Source organism: Mizuhopecten yessoensis, unplaced genomic scaffold (assembly GCF_002113885.1).
Source record: "Mizuhopecten yessoensis strain PY_sf001 unplaced genomic scaffold, ASM211388v2 scaffold10591, whole genome shotgun sequence".
NCBI lineage: Eukaryota > Metazoa > Mollusca > Bivalvia > Pectinida > Pectinidae > Mizuhopecten > Mizuhopecten yessoensis.
In genome coordinates this window covers 1,202,132-1,222,496 of record NW_018408623.1, presented here as the reverse complement: position 1 = coordinate 1,222,496, position 20,365 = coordinate 1,202,132, and the positions used below count along the sequence as shown (strand labels likewise).

The window sequence follows — 20,365 nt, the reverse complement described above, 5'->3', positions numbered from 1 at the left end:
ACGTTAAGCATTGATGAGCACACACTTCGATTTTTAGATGACCTGACCCAAAGTTAGATTAGAGGAAATCTCAGATCGTTGCTAATTTCTTACATTTTGAGCAGTTTCGTTCTGCTACACCTTTAAGAGAAGGTTAACAAGTTTAACTGTTCAATATGGAATATACAGAGATGTATTCCTGAATTATCTATGTTGGAGCATGTTTTCAACTTGTGTGTTTAATATGTTGGTGTTGACAATAGAAAAAGTTGATTATAATGTAAAAAAAAGCAGGATATATTTATTATTCATCTGGCAAGAGATTGACAAACCTTATCGATGTCCTTTATCCATTAATGACTTGCAGAGAAACCACAGTTTGTTCGGGAGTATGATGAACGCTCTGGCTGGTGTACATAAAACCACACTTCCATTTACGGGGAGGACACAGTCACTACTCATCAACCATAAAGAACAGCCCAAAGTGTCACCAGCAAACTCTGTACACGGTCCCCACACCACCATCTCACCACAGAACTCCATCAATGGTAAAGTCACGCCAGCCGAGTCCAGTAACCACCTCAATGTGGAGTACCGCAATGCGGTCAACCGGTCGCCATCACCCCTAGCCCCAGTCCGTGTGTCGCCTGTCATGTCAAATGACTCGCGCAGGCAGAGCCACACAAGGTAGGTGCTGCATGGAACACAAGTCTGCAAATACATGCAATGCTTGTGGATAAAGTATGATAACCACAGTTTCTCTGTTTATAGCAATATATATATCTATTTATAATTAACTTGTTTTAACTTTGGTAAGGGGCACATATGTTGGACACTGATTTCATTCCTTCGAAAAAGAAATCTTGGTTCTGATTCGATAATCTTGTGTTAATGATAAAATTACCTAAAACTTTACCGAAACTTTATAAAGAGTTTCGTTATTTACTCAGCGTTTCCTCTGAAGATGCCTTTTTGAATCAAACAATTTAGTTGGTTGGGATGCTACCATATATCATAAATGATGTACATCTTGCACACCTAGCTGGTCATCAATGTTTTCTAACGTAGTGATACGTAGATTGAAAAATTGGATATTGATCGAAACATGGTCTGTAAGCATGAACTTCAGTATGTAAAGTTTCCTATAATATGGCAGTTCCACTGTAACCATAGGAACTATTTAAGCAAAACGTGTGTGGTATACAGTTTTTATAGTAGAGATATTTAGTGAAACAGAACATATTAGAAGTTTGTATAATTTTTGAATGAAGAGGTATTGAGATATACTCAATGTAGCAATCACAAGACAGACTTTTATTCCTGCTTATGATACAAAGCATGTGTTTTTCTTCAAACTTGCATTGGAAAAAGCAACAAGACCACAAGTCCACTGTGTTTGACAGTGGCTGGTGCCATGCATGACTGGAATGTCACCGGTAAATGGTGCCGGTGGCTTGGACTCTGAATGTAGCCCTCCCCCATTCATCATAACAATTTGTATTTCAAGCATTTTCTAGACATTGCTTACAGGCTTGTGTGATACATCAGTAAAACTGGTATGTAATGTGCACATGCCACTGGTGATTACCCTCTGTGGACTTTGTTTGTCTGTCATCTGGACACTGTAACTAGACTGGTGTCTGTCTTGTCCATTCGTAACTGGACTGCATCCGTCTGAAATGTCTGTCTAGAGTGTCTAACCCTGGATTTTTTTTATTTATCAGTGCTATAGCTATAGCCTCGATTGCATCTGATTTAATGAAAGAGGCTATGCAGCATAAAGATCGTTCACCCAACCGAAGCCCTCGACCGAGGTCGCTTAACCATGACTCGGAGGATTCCGAAGCTGCCCCCACCCAGTGGGAAGGCACAAACGATGTCAAGTACAGCGAGCATAAGGGTAACAGCATCCATGCTGGACCTGCTGATTCCACAAAGAGGCAGGGCATTTATGTGTACAGGGAGTAAGTACGCTCATTACAACAGCATTTAATGCCACTATGTGCAATAGAATAGAAATCCTCCAGATTGAGAGGACTTAGCTTAATAATACGCTCAGTAGAGGCAGTATGTGAAATAAAATAATTACAATATGGCCTTCATTTGTTACATACGAAGAGAGCAAATTAACTCAATAGAAACATGAATGATATTTTAGTGCATAATATTTGTAATGAATCTGCTATATTATCCACCCTCTTATGCAAGGCATCTGTGAGTAAAGTAGAATAGCCTCTGTTCTGACATGATTGTTTTATGCACATAGACACATAATAATCATCAGAAGACAGATGAATGCAGGTTTTCTTGAAAAAAAAATTGAAACTGTCATAAAATTTAACTAGCTTATAAAGCCACAAGGCTTTCAGATTTTATGTTATGTTTAGGGCATTTTCCTAAAAGTAAGAATATCTTTTTGACAAAAATGTCAGAAAATTTAAACAAGGTACCAAACAGTCAATGATTATTAAATGACAGGAGACCTACAGCTCCAGAGGGATTACTGGATGACCAGAATGTGTGTGAAATGACAGCTACCCCGGCCTTGTAAGGTTTCAGCATGATCCTATACACTAAATAACCTTGTATATTCAGCTACAATTACTCGGCATTAACTCGGCACTAACATTCATGATGTATCATCAACATCTGGCTTACTAATGTATATACATATATATTGCAACATATTTAGTGTATCACCATTGGAAATAAACTTCATTTCTCATGTGCTTGTTTTTCAGGAAACATTTTACAGCATCATCCTTTTTCTGATAAAAAAAAATTCTCATAAGTTTTGACATTTCTCATATTATCCTTTAACTGATAACTGTCTTTGCCTTACAAATAACTTTTAAAATGATTGGAAAAAGTCATTTCTAAGAATGAAATTTCGAATATTGAAAAGAGATGAGGCAAGCAAAGATTTTAGCTTTAGTCTGCTGAATTGATGTCATTTGAAACATGGTGAGTTTTTCTTCTGTCGATATAGTCTTCCGCAAGAGGACAGTGATTATGAGCGAGAAAATGCACCCCCTACCCCTCCCCCTCGTAGACTGAGTCGACGCGGTCCCTCGCTACGACTAGCCTGTATAGGAAAACAGGATAGCGACGAAAACCCACTCATGAGAAAGATAGCTGAGCCTCTAAAACTGGCACAGTCACAGGTAAGGGGCACAACTCTCTAAACAACAGCAGTACAAGGAGTAGAAAAGAGGCTGGGATTTATTGGTTACAGTTCGAAAGTAAATGTGTCTACCTGTCCTATTTGATAATTCATTTTTTTTCTGTGTTTAATATTATCCTTATCATATTAACTGTTTTCTTAACAAAAAAGGATCTTAGATTCTTAAGTCCAGTGATAATACCTTGTAACTGTGTGATTTTCCAGGCAATGGCTGTAGCAGGAATGACCCCTGAGGGTCAGCAGAGGCCGGAATACCCTAAGGTGAAGCGAACTCCGTCCCCCTCCATGGGACGGACGCGTGCATCCTACCTCGCCTCAGGTACAGTCCACACCTGACACCCTCCATATTTATACCTTATACTAAATTCTCTAGCTTATCTCCATCCAAAACCTTGTCCCCCAATAATATATTTGATAAATTCAAACTTCCATTACAAAAGGAATTAGTTTGATAATAAGCATAAATATTTTGTCTTTTTATCCAAATTTAGTCCTTATTGACCTTTTGCACTTTATAATCGGTTTATTGTTTATTATAATTACTTTATAATACAACATATGTTCTATATTAACACACATAAACTCAAATATTGCTGTGCTTGCTTTGGTTAAGGGTAAATGTCCAGTGTATTCTATAGAGCTATACACAGGTACACGAATTAAAACAACTCCACGCCTGCTTTGGTTAAGGATAAATGGCAAGGTTTTCAGCATGTCCACTATCAATACACGTCTATTCTGGATAATGTTGGTATACTAGTATTTCCTACACAGCATTCAAATTATACAAGTCCTCTATAATGCACACAAATCTGTCACAACCCACTTCGTAATTCTGTTAGTATTGTGCACAGGTAATTTAATACACACCTTCTTTCACTCTTCAAGATCTTTTTCGCAAATGTAGATGTTAGCACTTAGCTTTCAGGATTTACTTTCGCTAAATTCACATTACCCTCAAATTTCTTGATTTTCTGATTGAGAAAAAAAATTGTCATAGGAAATTTATACCCCTGGGAATTTGTTCTAGGAACAAAACCACAAAAGTTTGACTTAGAAATTGAAGCACTGTGCAGTATGCTTCCTGTAGACTATGTATCATGGTTTGTCGACAACACCTGTACATGCTTTATTTTGTAATATAGGTATAGAGTTCTTCAACAGTGTCAAACGAAGAGTAAATAGACGATGGACAGGTGGGTTTGGTTGTGTTGTCAGCAAAACATGCTTTATGTCACACTCACTAACACGCCCACCCACAGGGATAGCCAGGCTCTCAGGCGACCATACAGCGCACTCAATACGGCCCGGCCCTGTACTCTGTTAATTAGAGATTTTGAGTATGCTGTTATCATGGAGGTTTATGGCCCCTGAGTATAATATAACACTGTAGTTGTATTACAATTATGAAAAAAATGTTTTGGATTTCATGTTAAAGCAGTATTGTTATGAAGTTCCTGGTGAAGACTATGTCTGCAGAAGTGAACATTTAGTGAAGAAAAGTCAGTGTCTGTATTTATAAGTATCCTTGAAGGGACGACTGTAGGAATAAGTTTCTGTTGAAAAGAAGCCAGTGTCTGTGGAATAAGTATCCTTTGAAGGGATGACTGTAGGAATAGGTTTCTGTTGAAAAGAAGCCAGTGTCTGTGGAATAAGTATCCTTTGAAGGGATGACTGTAGGAATAAGTTTCTGTTGATAAAAAGTCAGTGTCTGTGGAATAAGTATCTTTGAAGGGATGACTGTAGGAATAAGTTTCTGTTGAAAAGAAGCCAGTGTCTGGAATAAGTATCCTTGAAGGGATGACTGTAGGAATAAGTTTCTGTTGAAAAGAAGCCAGTGTCTGTGGAATAAGTATCATTGAAGGGATGACTGTAGGAATAAGTTTCTATTGAAAAGAAGCCAGTGTCTTTGGAATAAGTATCTTTGAAGGGATGACTAGGAACAAGTTTCTATTGAAAAGAAGCCAGTGTCTATGGAATAAGTATCCTTTGAAGAGATGACTGTAGGAATAAGTTTCTGTTGAAAAGAAGCCACTGTCTGTGGAATAAGTATCCTTGAAGGGATGACAAGGAATAAGTTTCTGTTGAAAAGAAGCCAGTGTCTATGGAATAAGTATCCTTTGAGGGGATGACTGTAGGAATAAGTTTCTGTTGAAAAGAAGCCACTGTCTGTGGAATAAGTATCCTTGAAGGGATGACAAGGAATAAGTTTCTGTTGAAAAGAAGCCAGTGTCTATGGAATAAGTATCCTTTGAAGGGATGACTAGGAATAAGTTTCTGTTGAAAAGAAGCCAGTGTCTATGGAATAAGTATCCTTTGAATGGATGACTAGGAATAAGTTTATGTTGAAAAGAAGCCAGTGTCTATGGAATAAGTATCCTTTGAAGAGATGACTAGGAATAAGTTTCTGTTGAAAAGAAGCCAGTGTCTATGGAAAAAGTATCCTTTGAAGGGATGACTAGGAATAAGTTTCTATTGAAAAGAAGCCAGTGTCTATGGAATAAGTATTCTTTGAAGAGATGACTATGTTGGTAGGAATAAGATGTGGGTAGGAATAAGTTGATATTGGAAAGAATCTGTTGTCTGTAAGAATAAGTATCAGTTGAAGAGATGACTATGTGGGAATATTTAGTATCAGATGAAGGGAGGACTACCTATGTCTATGGAAATGAGTATTTGAGGAGAAGATGGTTATAGCTATAAGAATAGGTAGTATTAATTAAATAGAATTTGGTAGAATTAGGTATTTGTATAAGGTGATGAGAGGCCTGGCTACCGAGGGGTGTGGTGTCGAGTGTGGCTATATAATAGAAACGCTAGAATGACAGTATATATAGAAAACATAGCACCTAACGCTTTGTGGCTGACAAACGAATCTCACTGAGTGCTGCACCATGTAGTGTACAGTACGGAATGGGAGTGACATGTAGGTAGCCTTCCAGTCAGTGCTCACATACACAGCAGCACTACTTAACGCCTCCAACACTACTGTAGATAGCAGAGATGTAGGTATGGTAGTAGTATACAATCTAACAACACATTTAGCATGGGCAGAGATCAGCATGTTTTGTTGATGATTTGTAGCTGTCCTTCAGCTAGTACATGTAGTAGCATTGATAATTTATCAGTAAATCAACAACATATTTTCAGTGATTTTTGTTTAACGTTAACATGCAGATTTAAAATTCAAAACAAAATCAGACTTGTGTGATATTTGACTAGTTGATTAAGAACTACTACTATTCTTCTGTCACTTACAAATCTGTGACTTTTAATCAACTAAAACAGGATTATCATTTAGCTGTAGCACATCAAACCTCTTACTGAGACGAAAAGCTATTTCTCGTAATTGCTCCCATCATTAACATATTAAGTAGATAAAGGTACATAATCTCTCCTTCAGTCACTGTTAACCTCTTAAATAGGTATATCAAGGCAGTCCCTCCTTCAATCACTAACACTGTTAACCTCTTAACTAGGTTTATTAAGGCAGCCTCTCCTTCAATCACTAACACTGTTAACCACTTAACTAGGTATATTAAGGCACCCGCTCCTTCAATCACTAACACTGTTTACCTCTTAACTAGGTTTATTAAGGCAGCCTCTCCTTCAATCACTAACCCTGTTAACCTCTTAACTAGGTATATCAAGGCACCCGCTCCTTCAATCACTAACACTGTTAACCTCTTAACTAGGTTTATCAAGGCACCCGCTCCTTCAATCACTAACACCTATAACCTCTTATCTAGGTTTAATGAGAAACTGTTTCATATTCAATTATTAACACATTTAACCTCTTACCAGATAAAGTATGGTAAGCTGTCTCCTCTATCACTTACACCTGTAGCCTTTTATATAGGTAAAGTGAAACACTGAATTTCATATTCAATTACTAACACCTGTGACTTCTAACTTGCATGTTGCATGCTTTGTCTTCAGCACACCCACGGCAAATCTTTATACGCTCCAACTCCATTATTGAAGGACAAAATCTGGACTCTCCCCGGCAGCGAGTGCATCGTGCTAGTGACTCGGCACTCCAACAGGACTCCCAACTAGGACCTTACTCGCGAACTGAGGAGCGAGGACCTCTCATTATTCCCGATCATGTGATGTCTCAACAAAGATCCACCTCACCACGGCACCGTGGTAGAGCGGAAAATCTAGTAGAAAAGGTATCTTTTTGAATATGGGATAGCTTGAAATGATATTGCAATTTTTAAAGAAAACCTTCGTTGAAAATATCATATTTTGTAGAGATTTTTAAAGGATTTGTTTCCTGGTTCCGTTCAATTAAAACTTCCATATTAGATAAAATGTTATAAACTGAATGGAATATGAATGATGGTGAGCTACCAAGTATGTTTAAGCTGAGGTTACTAAGTTCAAATTTTTAGGTCACCTGAGCTTTAGCTTTTGCTATCCGTTTTCGTCCGTCGTCGTCCGTCGTCCGTTAACATATTACATTCCAAACTTAAAGTCAAGTTCTGCTGGGCTGATTGAACTGAAAGTTGGTAGGAATGATCACCTCATGGTCCTGACAAAGTGTTGTTATTTTTCGGGTCGATCAGAAATCCAATATGGCCGCCAAGGCCGCCATTTTGAAAAACTATTTCAAACTTAAAGCCAAGTTCTGCTAGACCGATTGAACTGAAACTTTGTAGGAATGATCGACTCATGGTCCAGACAATGTGTTGTTATGTTTCGGGTCGATCAGAAATCCAATATGGCTGCCACAGCCGCCATTTTGAAAAACTATTTCAAACTTAAAGTCAAGTTCTGCTGGGCCGATTGAACTGGAAGTTGGTAGGAATGATTGCCTCATGGTCCTGACAAAGTGTTGTTATTTTTCGGGTCGATCAGAAATCCAATATGGCCACCACGGCCGCCATTTTGAAAAACTATTTCAAACTTAAAGTCAAGTTCTGCTAGGCCGTTGAACTGAAACTTGGTAGGAATGATCGACTCATGGTCCTGACAAAGTGTTGTTATTTTTCGGGTCGATCAGAAATCCAATATGACCACCACAGCCGCCATTTTGAAAAACTATTTCAAATTTAAAGTCAAGTTCTACTTGGCTGATTGAACTGAAACTTTGTAGGAATGATCGAATCATGGTCCTGACAAAGTGTTGTTATTTTTCGGGTCAATCAGAAATACAATTTGGCTGCAATGGCCGCTATTTTGTAAATACCTATTTCAATCTTAAAAACAAGTTCTAATAGGCCGATCTCACTGAAAATCGGTCTAGGAATGATCAGCTCATGGTCCTGACAAAGTTAAGTTAACATTATACTTAACTATTTTTGACTCAAATTGGTACATAATTCAACAACAAAAATAAATACTGTAGGACTCAGGTGACCGTTAAGGCCCATTGGCCTCTTGTTTATTTTAAACTTGGGTTGAAAGAGTAAAAAAAAAACTTGACATCAAGTTTACAAGTTATGGATCAATTTCTCCCACAATGTTCATATCTGGACAAAAACAAAAGGAAATTTTGTGGTGTTTTTGATGCATATTTGTGTTGTCAGACTAGATTTCACATAAAGTTTGTGACATACATACTTACCAGTGACCATGGTTCTAACATGCTAAGTAACATGATAATGGTTAACATACCCACTGCCTCAGCAGTATAGAAATCCATACTAGTTGTTGGCAAAACGTGGGATAAAATGACACAAAAAAATATTGTTTGGGAAATAAAGAAATATTCGGATGAAATGAAGAGTTTTTGAATTTCTGTATCAGGTCCTGGCAGAGGAAGGCCTTCACCAATATGTAGACGCTCGTACGTTACAGCGCGAGATCGCTGAGGCCAATGACATGACGCAAGAAGAACTTGAGCGTGCGGCGCGCATGTTGGCGCAACACCCTCACTATGAACACCTTGGGGGTTACAAACCTGAGGAAATGAGGGACTATAATCAGTATTCAGATGCAGGGGAGTTGGCCCGTAGACGGACTGATAAATATGATGAACCAAGTGAAGAGCAGACGGTATATGTCACCACATTATAGCAAAGGCCTTTCCTAGGATAAAAATCATTTTACTTATCTTAATACTTTGTCTTTATAGGGAACAGGACATTTTCTCCGTGATTTCATTTCATACGTCTTTCTTCATTGAATGTGGTAATCATTGAGGCTTTAGCCTCAGTTCCATGTGGACCAAATAAGGCTTAAGATCAAATCCTACTCAGATCATGTGATAAACAGATCAAACTAATAGTATTAAATTGCCCTTCCACCTCGTAAGCAGAATGGCCGGCATGTGTGACTAAGTGGGCCATTCTGTAATGATGCGTAGAGATGGGAGGCCTTTTGTCATGTGTTCATCATCATTGTTATCGTCATAATCATTGTTATTATCATTGTCGTCTTCATTGTCATTATCAAATTTTTGTTTATATTGATAAAAGTTTAACTACGATTTGTACATTATGTATATATAGATAGATATTAGTGAATGTTTACAACAATGCAAGCCAGCTGGATCTGGCCCAAGCGTTATGTATCATAGTCCTGTACATATATGATTTACAGTCTGTTTTCATGTTTGACAGTTTTAAGCTCATTGATCCTAACTTTATATATAAATTGCATCATTTGAGATGCTTGTTGTGTGGTGTACTGATAACCCTGCTGTATACTCACTCTGCCTCCACTTCATGGCCAGCTGATCTGTAGGAGATGAGCGTTTGTTGTGGTAATCTTAACACACTAACTTGTCCCTGGTGTTTAACATGTGTATTTCCACTGTACTTGGTCAGGATCTCTATCACTTTCAACAGCACTTGTTTTGTACATTTAAATGGCTTGCCCGAAGAAATGGCATTAAATATAAAAAAAATATTACATTAATTAATCAAGTTAAAAATTATGACATAATTTGCACCATTGATTGAAATCGGTTTACAAATGACAAAAATCATGACATGATTTTCACCATTATAGAAAATCTTTAGCTAGAGATAGACAGATAGAGCATTTGAGATCCTGACTTGTCTCCCTAGGGAGTTCCAGGACAGAGTGACTTCCCTTTTGGTATGTGAATTATCTACGGAGGCTATTTATTAACTAAAAAGGCTTAACACATCCTGTAAACAGTTTGTATGTATTTTGTCACATTTTCCATTTATAAAGTTTTTACATTGTATACTTACATAGTCAATTTTATATGTGCCAATTTTATCCTTAGCTGTTTCTGACTGAATTATTGAAAAATACTTTTGTCTGGAAATGAGAGAAATAGATCTCTTAAAACTTATCTCTTTGGTCTTAATTATATCCATTTTTTTTTTAGAAAATTTCATTTTGATGAATCTTTTCAAAGAACTTGATACTATGAATGATATGAAACTGATAAATAAAATTTGTTTATTTTAATGTGAAGTTCAAATCTTCATATTTAGGAAAAATATTGAAATTTTGTATCCTCAAGATAAACAAGTTTGTTAAATGATTGATTATACAAATATTTGTCTTGTCTAGGTTGTCATGTAGCCAGTTGTTTTGGAGATTGAAATGACCTTTGACCTTGAAACAAATTGTTCATGCATGAGCTAAACGTATAAGGGCATGAGAATGATGGCGTCTGTTGTGGAGTGTTGATTTGTGCCTTCTATGGTTGCCTTTCTATTGTTTTTCAGAGACATACTTTATGTTTGTGTGGCTGTGAATAGTCCAGCATTCCTCCTGAATGCCTTGGTTTGTGCTACTAGAAAGCTTGTAGATTGCTACAGTGAGTCTACCGTAGAGTTCAGAAGTCTACCGTAGAGTTCACAAACATGTTGATTGCAGATAAATAGAATGTGAAGACCATTCTTTGTAGGATGCCTCCATAATGGATTAGAACTTTGCATTTCCTGAATATTTTTGGGACTTATATTGCTGAATGTTTAATAGTTGGTCTTACAGATATATTACTACTATACATTTGCTGAAATCACCTCTACTCTACCTACCAAGGAACACCCACAGTGAACCCCCACCCAACTCATCAGCTGTTTGAGGACCGAATGTCGGACAGTTACCTCCCTTATCAAGTCATTGAAGTTGGCATGCCCGAACAGTCCCTCCTTCCTCTCTCATCTCATTGAGGAGAACATGTCCAGCCACAGTGAATGCTTTGTCATCGACCTCATTTTATCCTAAATCTCATCTCACATTCTATACACAACCTCTTTGTCTGTTGCCCCTTGAAGGTTAAAACTGTTGATGTAATATCCTATATTATTTTTCTGTTCTCCATCTTTTTAGATATCTTTGAAAGAGTCTTTGTGCTAGTTTAAGAAACAATCGGTTACTTGACTTCTACCTTACTATATTCCTTATGTGCTATTATCTGTTGTGTCACAGGATATGTAACCTGTGCCCTATATCCGTGTATTTCAACATCGCCACTGTTTTCCACACCATGCATTCTAACATGGGGTCATTTAATCCAAAATCAGGAATAGAACTCATACCTTTTCATTATGAAAGAATTCCTTACCACTTATCATCATGTGATATTTTTTTCTTTACTTCGTTCTCTGGTCCTCAGTGCACCATAATCTTATGGCATCATTGAAATACAGTGATCTAACGCAAGATCTTGCAACATCATTGTACTTTCACCATCTAAAGCCGAATAACGTCCATCGGTAGGCAGATGAATTAACCTTGCAACATCATTGTACTTAACACCCTGTAAATTGGACTAACAGCCATCAGTAGAGAGATGATTTACCTCAACACATCGTTGTACCTAACTCCCTGTAAATTGGACTAACAGCCATCAGTAGAGAGATGATTTACCTCAACACATCGATCGTTGTACCCAACTCCCTGTAAAGTGGACTAACAACTATGGATATGTGAACTAACCTCGCAACATCATCATACCTAACTCCCTGTAACTTGGACTAACAGCCATCAGTAGAGAGATGATTTACCTCAACACATCGATCGTTGTACCCAACTCCCTGTAAAGTGGACTAACAACTATGGATAGGTGAACTAACCTCGCAACATCATCATACCTAACTCCCTGTAAAGCCAACTAACAACCATCCTTAGGCAGATGAATTTAGCTTGCAACATCATCATCATACCTTACTCCCTTTCAAGCTAATGAATTTGACAGAGATATGCTAACAAAATTAACCTGTGACTTAATTTTATCATCTACCTTTTCCAGGCCAGAAGAAACAACTCCGACCGATACATTAAGTGACAGTGAAAGTGAGTAGATTTGTAAGTAAGGCTGCCCAGCTGATTGGGTGTATCCCTAAAAGCCACGACGTGTGGGGTCTGTGGCTGGAAGCCTGTAGCTAATGCTACAGTCCACCGTGTCACCTACCGTCATGTTAGCACAAGGTCACGAGACCAAGGTAAAAGCACACTCGGAGGCTGTATCAGCAGGAGTTCACCTCCATTTCTTAATGACAAGCACATCCACCAATGGAGGAGGAAGTTGGAGGTGGTGCTTGGGAACAAGTGTGTTGCGTTTCCATGGGTACCATGCAATATGTGGCATTCTGTGACAGCTTCACTCTGGTAGTGATGGCGAGTGTCCCCCTGGCTTGTGGCTTGTGTGTCCTGTCCCTGAAGTGTTTTTACAAGCCAGAAGACTAGTACTGAAAAGACGCACATTTTGTGTGAAGGATAGACACACAGTTAGTGTGATTGATAACCACATGTTTAATGTGAATAATAGACACGTTTAATGTGAATAGACATATGTTTTGAAAGATGGTCACATGTTTAATATGAACATTTGTACCATCAAGGACGGAATCATAGAAATTCTGTACAACAGCATCAAACTACGGTTGTTAACTTTCTCTTATTTATTCCTTTTGTTTTGAAAGGTCATTGTTTGAAGCATTGTGAGAGTGGAGATTTGGATTGGTTGACCATTTTAATTTTATTTTTTCCCGTTTCTTTTATACAAAACTGTCTGTTGATAACCCGCTGTTTTGTGTTGTGACGGTATCACATGGGTCCTCACACCTTATCGTCTACTGTGATAACTTGGGGTCAGCAAGTCCAATGTCAAGGGTCAACCAGTGCAAGGTCAAAGGTCAGCCAATCACCAGGCCAGGTGTCTATAAACAGATTTTACTGTTAATGATACTATTTGTCTACACATGTTACGTGGTGATCCTTAACATGTGATTGTGTAGCTTTCTATTACTAGTGTCTTGTTGATTATTTATCAGTGAATCCCTATTTAACAGTGAATCCTGGAAGTTGTCGAGTTGCATTTTCATTGTAGCTTTATAAATGGGCCTAAATCAAAACTCCATTGAAACTGTCCATTACGTATACCAAAAGTGTGATAGAATATATGCTGGACTGTAGATAAAATGTCTGCCCACAGAGATTCTCCTATACTCAACACATGGCTCATCCATTTCTGCTTCTGGAACATCTTAGGAGTGCAATAAAGCAAAATTTGCTAGATCTCAATTTTCTTTTTTTAAATTTTAAGGGCTCGTAACTTCAGTATTTCTCTGTGTAGAACATCTTATAAATGTACTGTAAGATTTTCATTGCTTTCTTGTTTTATTTGTAGATTACACAAATTATATGTACATAGGCATTTATATAATCAGGAAACAATTTATATAGTTAAGAATATATGAAGATTCAAATGTATTCAGAGAGATATGACACAATGCAAGACACACATTTGTATTAAAGGTGGAAGGCCAATGCTTCACTGTTCCGTTTCAAATACTTTAAAGTTTATTGAGGTTATAAAAATGATTTTGTATTATAAAAGTTTATCTGTATATTTATTCTAATATTGATATTTTGTTTGGAGTGTACAGTATATGATCAAGTAGTGATCATTACTTGATCACAATGTGATGTACTCAATTCTCAGCACCTTTACATTGAAATTCTGACCCGTAATTAAGCTAATTTTATTCAAGTTTTGTCCTGACTTATCATCATGCTGTAGACCTGACTACAGATTTTATAGACCAAAGAAGGATACACGCTTGAAACTGTCGACGTTACCAAGACCACAATACCTATGTATGGAATGCCATGGAAGGCTTGCTGCGAGTCTTAGTAGAAAGATATAATAATCACATTCCAAAGTCATTGTCAAGCTTTTAATTTATTTATCCTTGTTTTAAAGAAAATGTCTTAATCGTTTAATTTATCATTTTATATAAGTATTATAAAGATAGCATTTTCATTAGGGGAGAATGAGATGACCTTGAAGCTTGCTATTTCAGTCAATATGTTGTTGTTTGGGAGTGGAAAATGACACAACATTATAGTGCTGTTTAAGCACAAAATTACGATAACTTATTATCTGGTAACTTGACGTAGACGTAATCTGTAATCATGTAAACAGTAATTGAAACTAATATAAAACAAAATTTTCTTTATACGTGTATAAGCAAACACCCAAGACCACATAGCGACAAAAAGCACCTTGTCCATGGCATCATATATGATTACCTCCCCTTTGTGTCCCTACTTTTTTGGCTTAAACACTGCCTAGCAACTTGCGTGTTCAGATTTTTTATAGTACAGGTGTTTCCTGATTGTGATGTTTTGGTTGTGTAGAAAAATAGTGGGGTTTTTTTCTTTGTTGTAATTTTTTACAAAGATAGGTTGTTTTTCTCTGTTGTATTTTGCCCCTCCATTTGCTCAAAGTTTGTAAGAATCTGTAATATATATACATGTAGTGTATTTTGTGTGTAGCGGTCTCTGACTGGGTGACATAGGTTTATTGTATTGTTTTTACATGTCCAGTACTATGTTTTAGTTTTAATTTAAGCCTAATCACTATTGTTTGTGAAGTAACCCTGGAGTTTTTGTTTTCCTGTATACCGAGATGCACTGTAGCATTGCAGTAATAGAATCTATTTCTGTAGTGGTTAAAACTGGCATTTAAGGAGACTTGACATGTTACTACAATTTTTTAATGTCGTGTTAAAATCTCACCATCTCAAAATGGTGTATGTAATTTAACTCTTTAATTTATGGATTGGTACAAGGAAGAAAACTACAAATGAATGTTGTTGTCAAGAAAAAAAATGTGTTTGCCATGACCTATGCATTACATGTCTTTTCCCTGGCGTTTCCTTAGGTTGGTCGGTGATGGCCATGTGTGTGCGAGAGTGGGGCCTCGGATGTGGCCATGTAACTTTATGAAAGCTGTGTGCGTGTGGCATAGCTGGGAGACTGTATGCATCTCCTACTAACGTGTAAATACTGTTTCTAATCAGTACCATTGAAATCGTTTCATTACCCGTCAATCATGTTTGTTAACGCTTTACTCATGTTTTTTATAACATACCACAAGGTATGATGGTGCTTGTGTGGCCTCATAGCTGTAACTCACATCCTCTGTCGTTAGATAGTGTGGTGTTCTGGTGTGCCACATCATCACTCTGTAGATATTGGGGTGCTCCAGAGTGCCACATCATTCTGTAGATATTGAGGTGCTCCAGAGTGCCACATCATTCTGTAGATATTGAGGTGCTGCAGAGTGCCACATCATTCTCTAGATATTGGGGTGCTCCAGAGTGCCACATCATTCTCTAGATATTGAGGTGCTGCAGAGTGCCACATCATTCTGTAGATATTGAGGTGCTCCAGAGTGCCACATCATTCTGTAGATATTGAGGTGCTGCAGAGTGCCACATCATTCTGTAGATATTGGGGTGCTCCAGAGTGACGCATCAATTTGTAGATATTGAGGTGCTTGCAGGTTTCACATCATTCTGTAAATATTGAGGTACTCAAGAGTGACACATCATTCTCTAGATATTGGGGTGCTCCAGAGTGCCACATCATTCTCTAGATATTGGGGTGCTCCAGAGTGACGCATCAATTTGTAGATATTGAGGTGCTTGCAGGTTTCACATCATTCTGTAAATATTGAGGTCCTCAAGAGTGCCACATCATTCTTTAGATATTGAGGTACTCCAGAGTGACACATCATTCTCTAGATATTGAGGTGCTCCAGAGTGCCACATTATCTGTAGATATTGAGGTGCTCCAGAGTGCCACATCATTCTTTAGATATTGGGGTGCTCCAGAGTGCCACATCATTCTCTAGATATTGAGGTGCTACAGAGTGACACATCATTCTCTCGATATTGAGGTGCTCCGGAGTGCCACATCATTCTCTAGATTTTGGGGTGCTCCAGAGGGCCACATCATTCTGTAGATATTGACGTGCTCCAGAGTGACACATCATTCTCTAGATATTGGGGTGCTCCAGAGTGACACATCATTCTGTAGATATTGAGGTGCTCCAGAGTGACACATCATTCTATAGATAGATGCTCTGGAGTGCCACATTATCTGACAACATAGTGGGGTGGTCCAGTGTGCCACATTATCTGACTTCATAGTGGGGTGCTCCAGTGTGCCACATTATCTGTCTACATACTGGGGTGCTCCAGTGTGCCACACTATCAGTCTACATAGTAGGGTGGTCCAGTGTGCAACATTAATTCTGACTATACATAAGTGTGATCTGGAGTTATACACCATTTGTCCAGAAGATAGGGTGCCCTGGAGTTCCACATGATCTGTCTGTAGATAAGGGTGCCCTGGAGTTCCACATGATCTGTCTGTAAATAAGGGTGCTCTGGTTTGCCCGTAGTTAGGAGCTGTACAGGTACTGTATATCTCTGATGTATAGAATATAGATCTCCTTTAAGAGCAGCATTCACTTCCTTTTTCTAATCAATACACTTATTTTCCTACTCTAAATACTTTTTATCTATCATGTTTTCAAAATAAAAAATTATTTTAGTTCTTGCCAAAAATAATTTTCTGAGAAATATCTCGGACTAATCTTCGACTCATCTAAGTATTTAAGAGGTTGGAATCTTGTGAGGGAAATGTTTCAGTAAGCCTGTATTTTGTATATATATACATGTACTTGGTTACCTTCCCCTTTGGATGATGTCGACCTTGAATTCATTGTATTATATCATAGAATGTTTGCATTTTTATCCTTGTTTTGTAACTTGCCACAGTTGTGTCAAGATCCTTACAAGTTCATTCCATTGCCTGTGTATATATATATTGATAAAATGTCAACCTAGCGTGGCTGGCCTGTAATGATACCCAAAATATCGGGTATGCTGTCTTCATGGTTACCTGTCTGTCAATACCATGACAACCAAGTAGTGGCCAAGATAATCTGTGTTGCGAGTCACTCCTTGGCCATAGAGGGAGACATGACAAATGTGACAAGTATGAATCTACAAATTTCCCTTGCTGTGATAATCACTATTGTAACCAAGCGAGTCTCACAGGACCAAAAAGCCACGTTTTTTTTTATGTATTGATATCTCCATAATATACAATTTTTAAAGCCCAAAGCTCAGTTGTTTACAAAAGGTATGCATGTGTCTGTGTGTGTCTAGACTTTTGAGAAGTAATGTGAGATAAATAAACACATTTCATAATATTAAATAGTGTTTTTCCCATATGGAAACACTTATTGAATTTGTATAAACCATGCTTTCCAACCCCTCCTTTCCAGTCAATTTGAATGTATTTGAACTAGTGCTGTAGGCAAGGAGATGTAAATCAAAATGTTTTCTTTAAATTTTTGAGGTGTATATGCTTTTTTTAATATTTAATGTTATACTCGACAGCAGATAACTATGAAAGTTTTACTAAGATATTTCAGTTAGAGATTTATGTAGCCAATATCTCTTTACTATTGTGGTGTACTTTTTATGCAGGCCTTCTTCACATTGTACGGAGATAGCTGTTAGTGATTGATCATGCCCAACATACAGATCATGTGACATTGTCCCGCCCATTGAATAACTTCACACAACCCAGACTACTACTTACAGCATCAAAAATACCTTAAATATCTCCCAAATATGTGCCTATCTGCTATTTTGGTATTTTTCTTGATGTTTTCCCCATGATATGTAGTTACATATGTATGGTGTCCATTGACTTGGAAATCTGTATTCCGCAGCAGTAATTTCTTGTCCTTTTTATTTTTTATCAATTTATGGTTTTCTATTTGAATTATTGAAGATCCTCAACATCAAACTCACTACTAACAATAAAACTATAACCAAATTTCTGCAATATATTTTGAACACAGAATTAATATGTTATGTGCCGTATGTTGAAAATCAATCAATTCATTCTGTTTTACATTAGACGTCACCTAATATTACCAGTATATCTTTTTAATACATCAATGGGAAAACACCAGAGAAATACCGTCTTATTGATTAATCATTGTTTAGGCAGGTTGTATTTACCAGTAAGCAATATTTTTGGCAACTTTAAATCTGGATACGAGTCTCTCTTTTTTATCCAAGCCAGATCCAGATTGTGAAATTACTAAAACTATCTCAACATATTTTATATACGGGGGATTTCAATGCTTTTTAAATTGTCACGATGGGGAATTCAGGGTTTTATTGTCTTTTTTTTCCTTCTTTTTTGACGAGTGCTTTCCCACACAAAAGATGGTGGAAGTTTGTGAATGGTTGGATGGTTATACAAGTAATTTCCATGGTACATTTTATATTCAGGGGTAATATATTTTTTACCAAAAGTGTGTGATTGTATGGAATGTAAATCGTAAAGCCAAAAAATGTATGACCCTCCCCTTCCCAACCCCAAATTTTCCCTCAAATATTAACAGGTGTAGGACAGTGATACCATTACACATCCTTCATGTACAAAACCATTTTGCAAGGAATGTTAATATGTGCAATAAATTATAATATTTACTACCAAACGTGGTTCTGTTGTATTTGTTCTTTTAGAGCAACTGTGTCCAACTATTTAATGAAAAAAACAACCCCTTATGTACAAGTGAAGAGAAATTGACCAAATTTGGCATGGAGCATCCCTGGGCCAAAGTATTTCAACTTCAATAGTAACGACCACTTTGATCTTGATACCCTGAAATATGTTTGCCTTGACCTTTGAACCCTGAAACACAAACACGATGTCCCGGGTATTCTGTGTATAAACTTTCATCAAAATCTATTAAGAGTGAATCGGTGGATGATTTTCTAAATATAGCAACCATGACCTTGATGGTGGAACCCTGAAACTCAAAGGTGTCTGAGGTATACTCGACCTTGACAAAATTCCTTGAAAGAATGAAGTTGGTAAGTGTTTACATTGGATCAGGATGGACAACACGGCAACACTATATGCATCCCCCAACCCCCATTTTATGCCGGGGCATAACAAAATCAAATGCTTTAGGGAGGCACAACTACATTAAGAAATAATGCTACGCACAAATTTTGAAAAATGAGCGTACACATAGCCACATTGAATATTTATCAAAATCATGTCCGATGGATGGACAAGCTGATTCCAGGTGTCAAAATTAAAAAGGTTTACTTTTTCATCATGTAGCACAAAGTTTGAAAAAACATTTGCTGGAAAATGAATGAATGCATAGCCAAACAAAGTCAACCTTTTCTACAAAAAGGGGCATAGCTAATCCTGAAAGGTGTAAAAATAAATATTTGTTGTAAAGGGGCTCAACTTCATTAGGTATTTGTGCTACACACAAAGTTTGAAAAAAATCCACTGCAGGGTGTGGTTCATAAGGAATAAAACATTGAGGAAAATAGGATAAAAACAACTTCAAACCCGTCTCAAGCTACAATAAACAATTGTTAATAAAAAAAAAAGAGGCCCATGGGCCTTAACGGTAACCTGGCAAGTATGCATTTAACATGGGAAGACCCCGAAATTTTGGTTTCAATGGCAAATGATCATTTGCCATTAAGTTCCTGTTAGTCAAATACCCATAAATGCCAAATTCAGGGAAATATTGTATAATATCTAAATTTTGACCAAGCAAAGGCCATCACTTAGTCACCATGACAACAAACTTTTTCGAAACACCCATCGTTAAATTCAGTGTACCCAATTACCTCTACAAACCAATTTTCAACAAAATCCGACTACATTTTTCTACATTTCTAAATTATGACCAATCAAAAGCCTCCATTGTTGCCCCTTCTATGGCCCAAGGGACTTGATTTTAACAAACTTGAATATATATCCCCAAGGCATCATGCATGCAAAACAACAAACCTGTGGCACTTCTGATTCTTGAGAAGATTTTTAACAAGAGGCCAATGGGCCTTTACGGTCACCTGACATCCGATTCAAATTAGGACTGTCATCCAGGGGCCAATTCATACTTTTCTTGGT

The 20,365-nt window shown here is 37.4% G+C and overlaps 1 protein-coding gene across 6 annotated transcripts in view; it reads left to right on the top strand.

Moving 5' to 3' along the window:
• Window positions 1-18,920, top strand: part of LOC110461243 (muscle calcium channel subunit alpha-1-like) — a 153,769-nt gene extending 134,849 nt beyond the window's left edge. For 4 of the 6 annotated variants that reach the window (XM_021514637.1, XM_021514636.1, XM_021514634.1 and 1 more), the window contains 9 exons: window positions 347-666; window positions 1,704-1,943; window positions 2,458-2,526; window positions 2,969-3,143; window positions 3,368-3,482; window positions 4,309-4,359; window positions 7,148-7,338; window positions 8,918-9,166; window positions 12,351-18,920. In XM_021514637.1, the coding sequence (XP_021370312.1) occupies window positions 347-666; window positions 1,704-1,943; window positions 2,458-2,526; window positions 2,969-3,143; window positions 3,368-3,482; window positions 4,309-4,359; window positions 7,148-7,338; window positions 8,918-9,166; window positions 12,351-12,386 (1,446 nt within the window). In that variant the 3' untranslated portion in view covers window positions 12,387-18,920. The remainder of the gene's footprint in view (window positions 1-346; window positions 667-1,703; window positions 1,944-2,457; window positions 2,527-2,968; window positions 3,144-3,367; window positions 3,483-4,308; window positions 4,360-7,147; window positions 7,339-8,917; window positions 9,167-12,350) is intronic. The other 2 variants (XM_021514639.1, XM_021514638.1) reach the window with 2 other exon arrangements.
• Window positions 18,921-20,365: the final 1,445 nt, after the last annotated feature.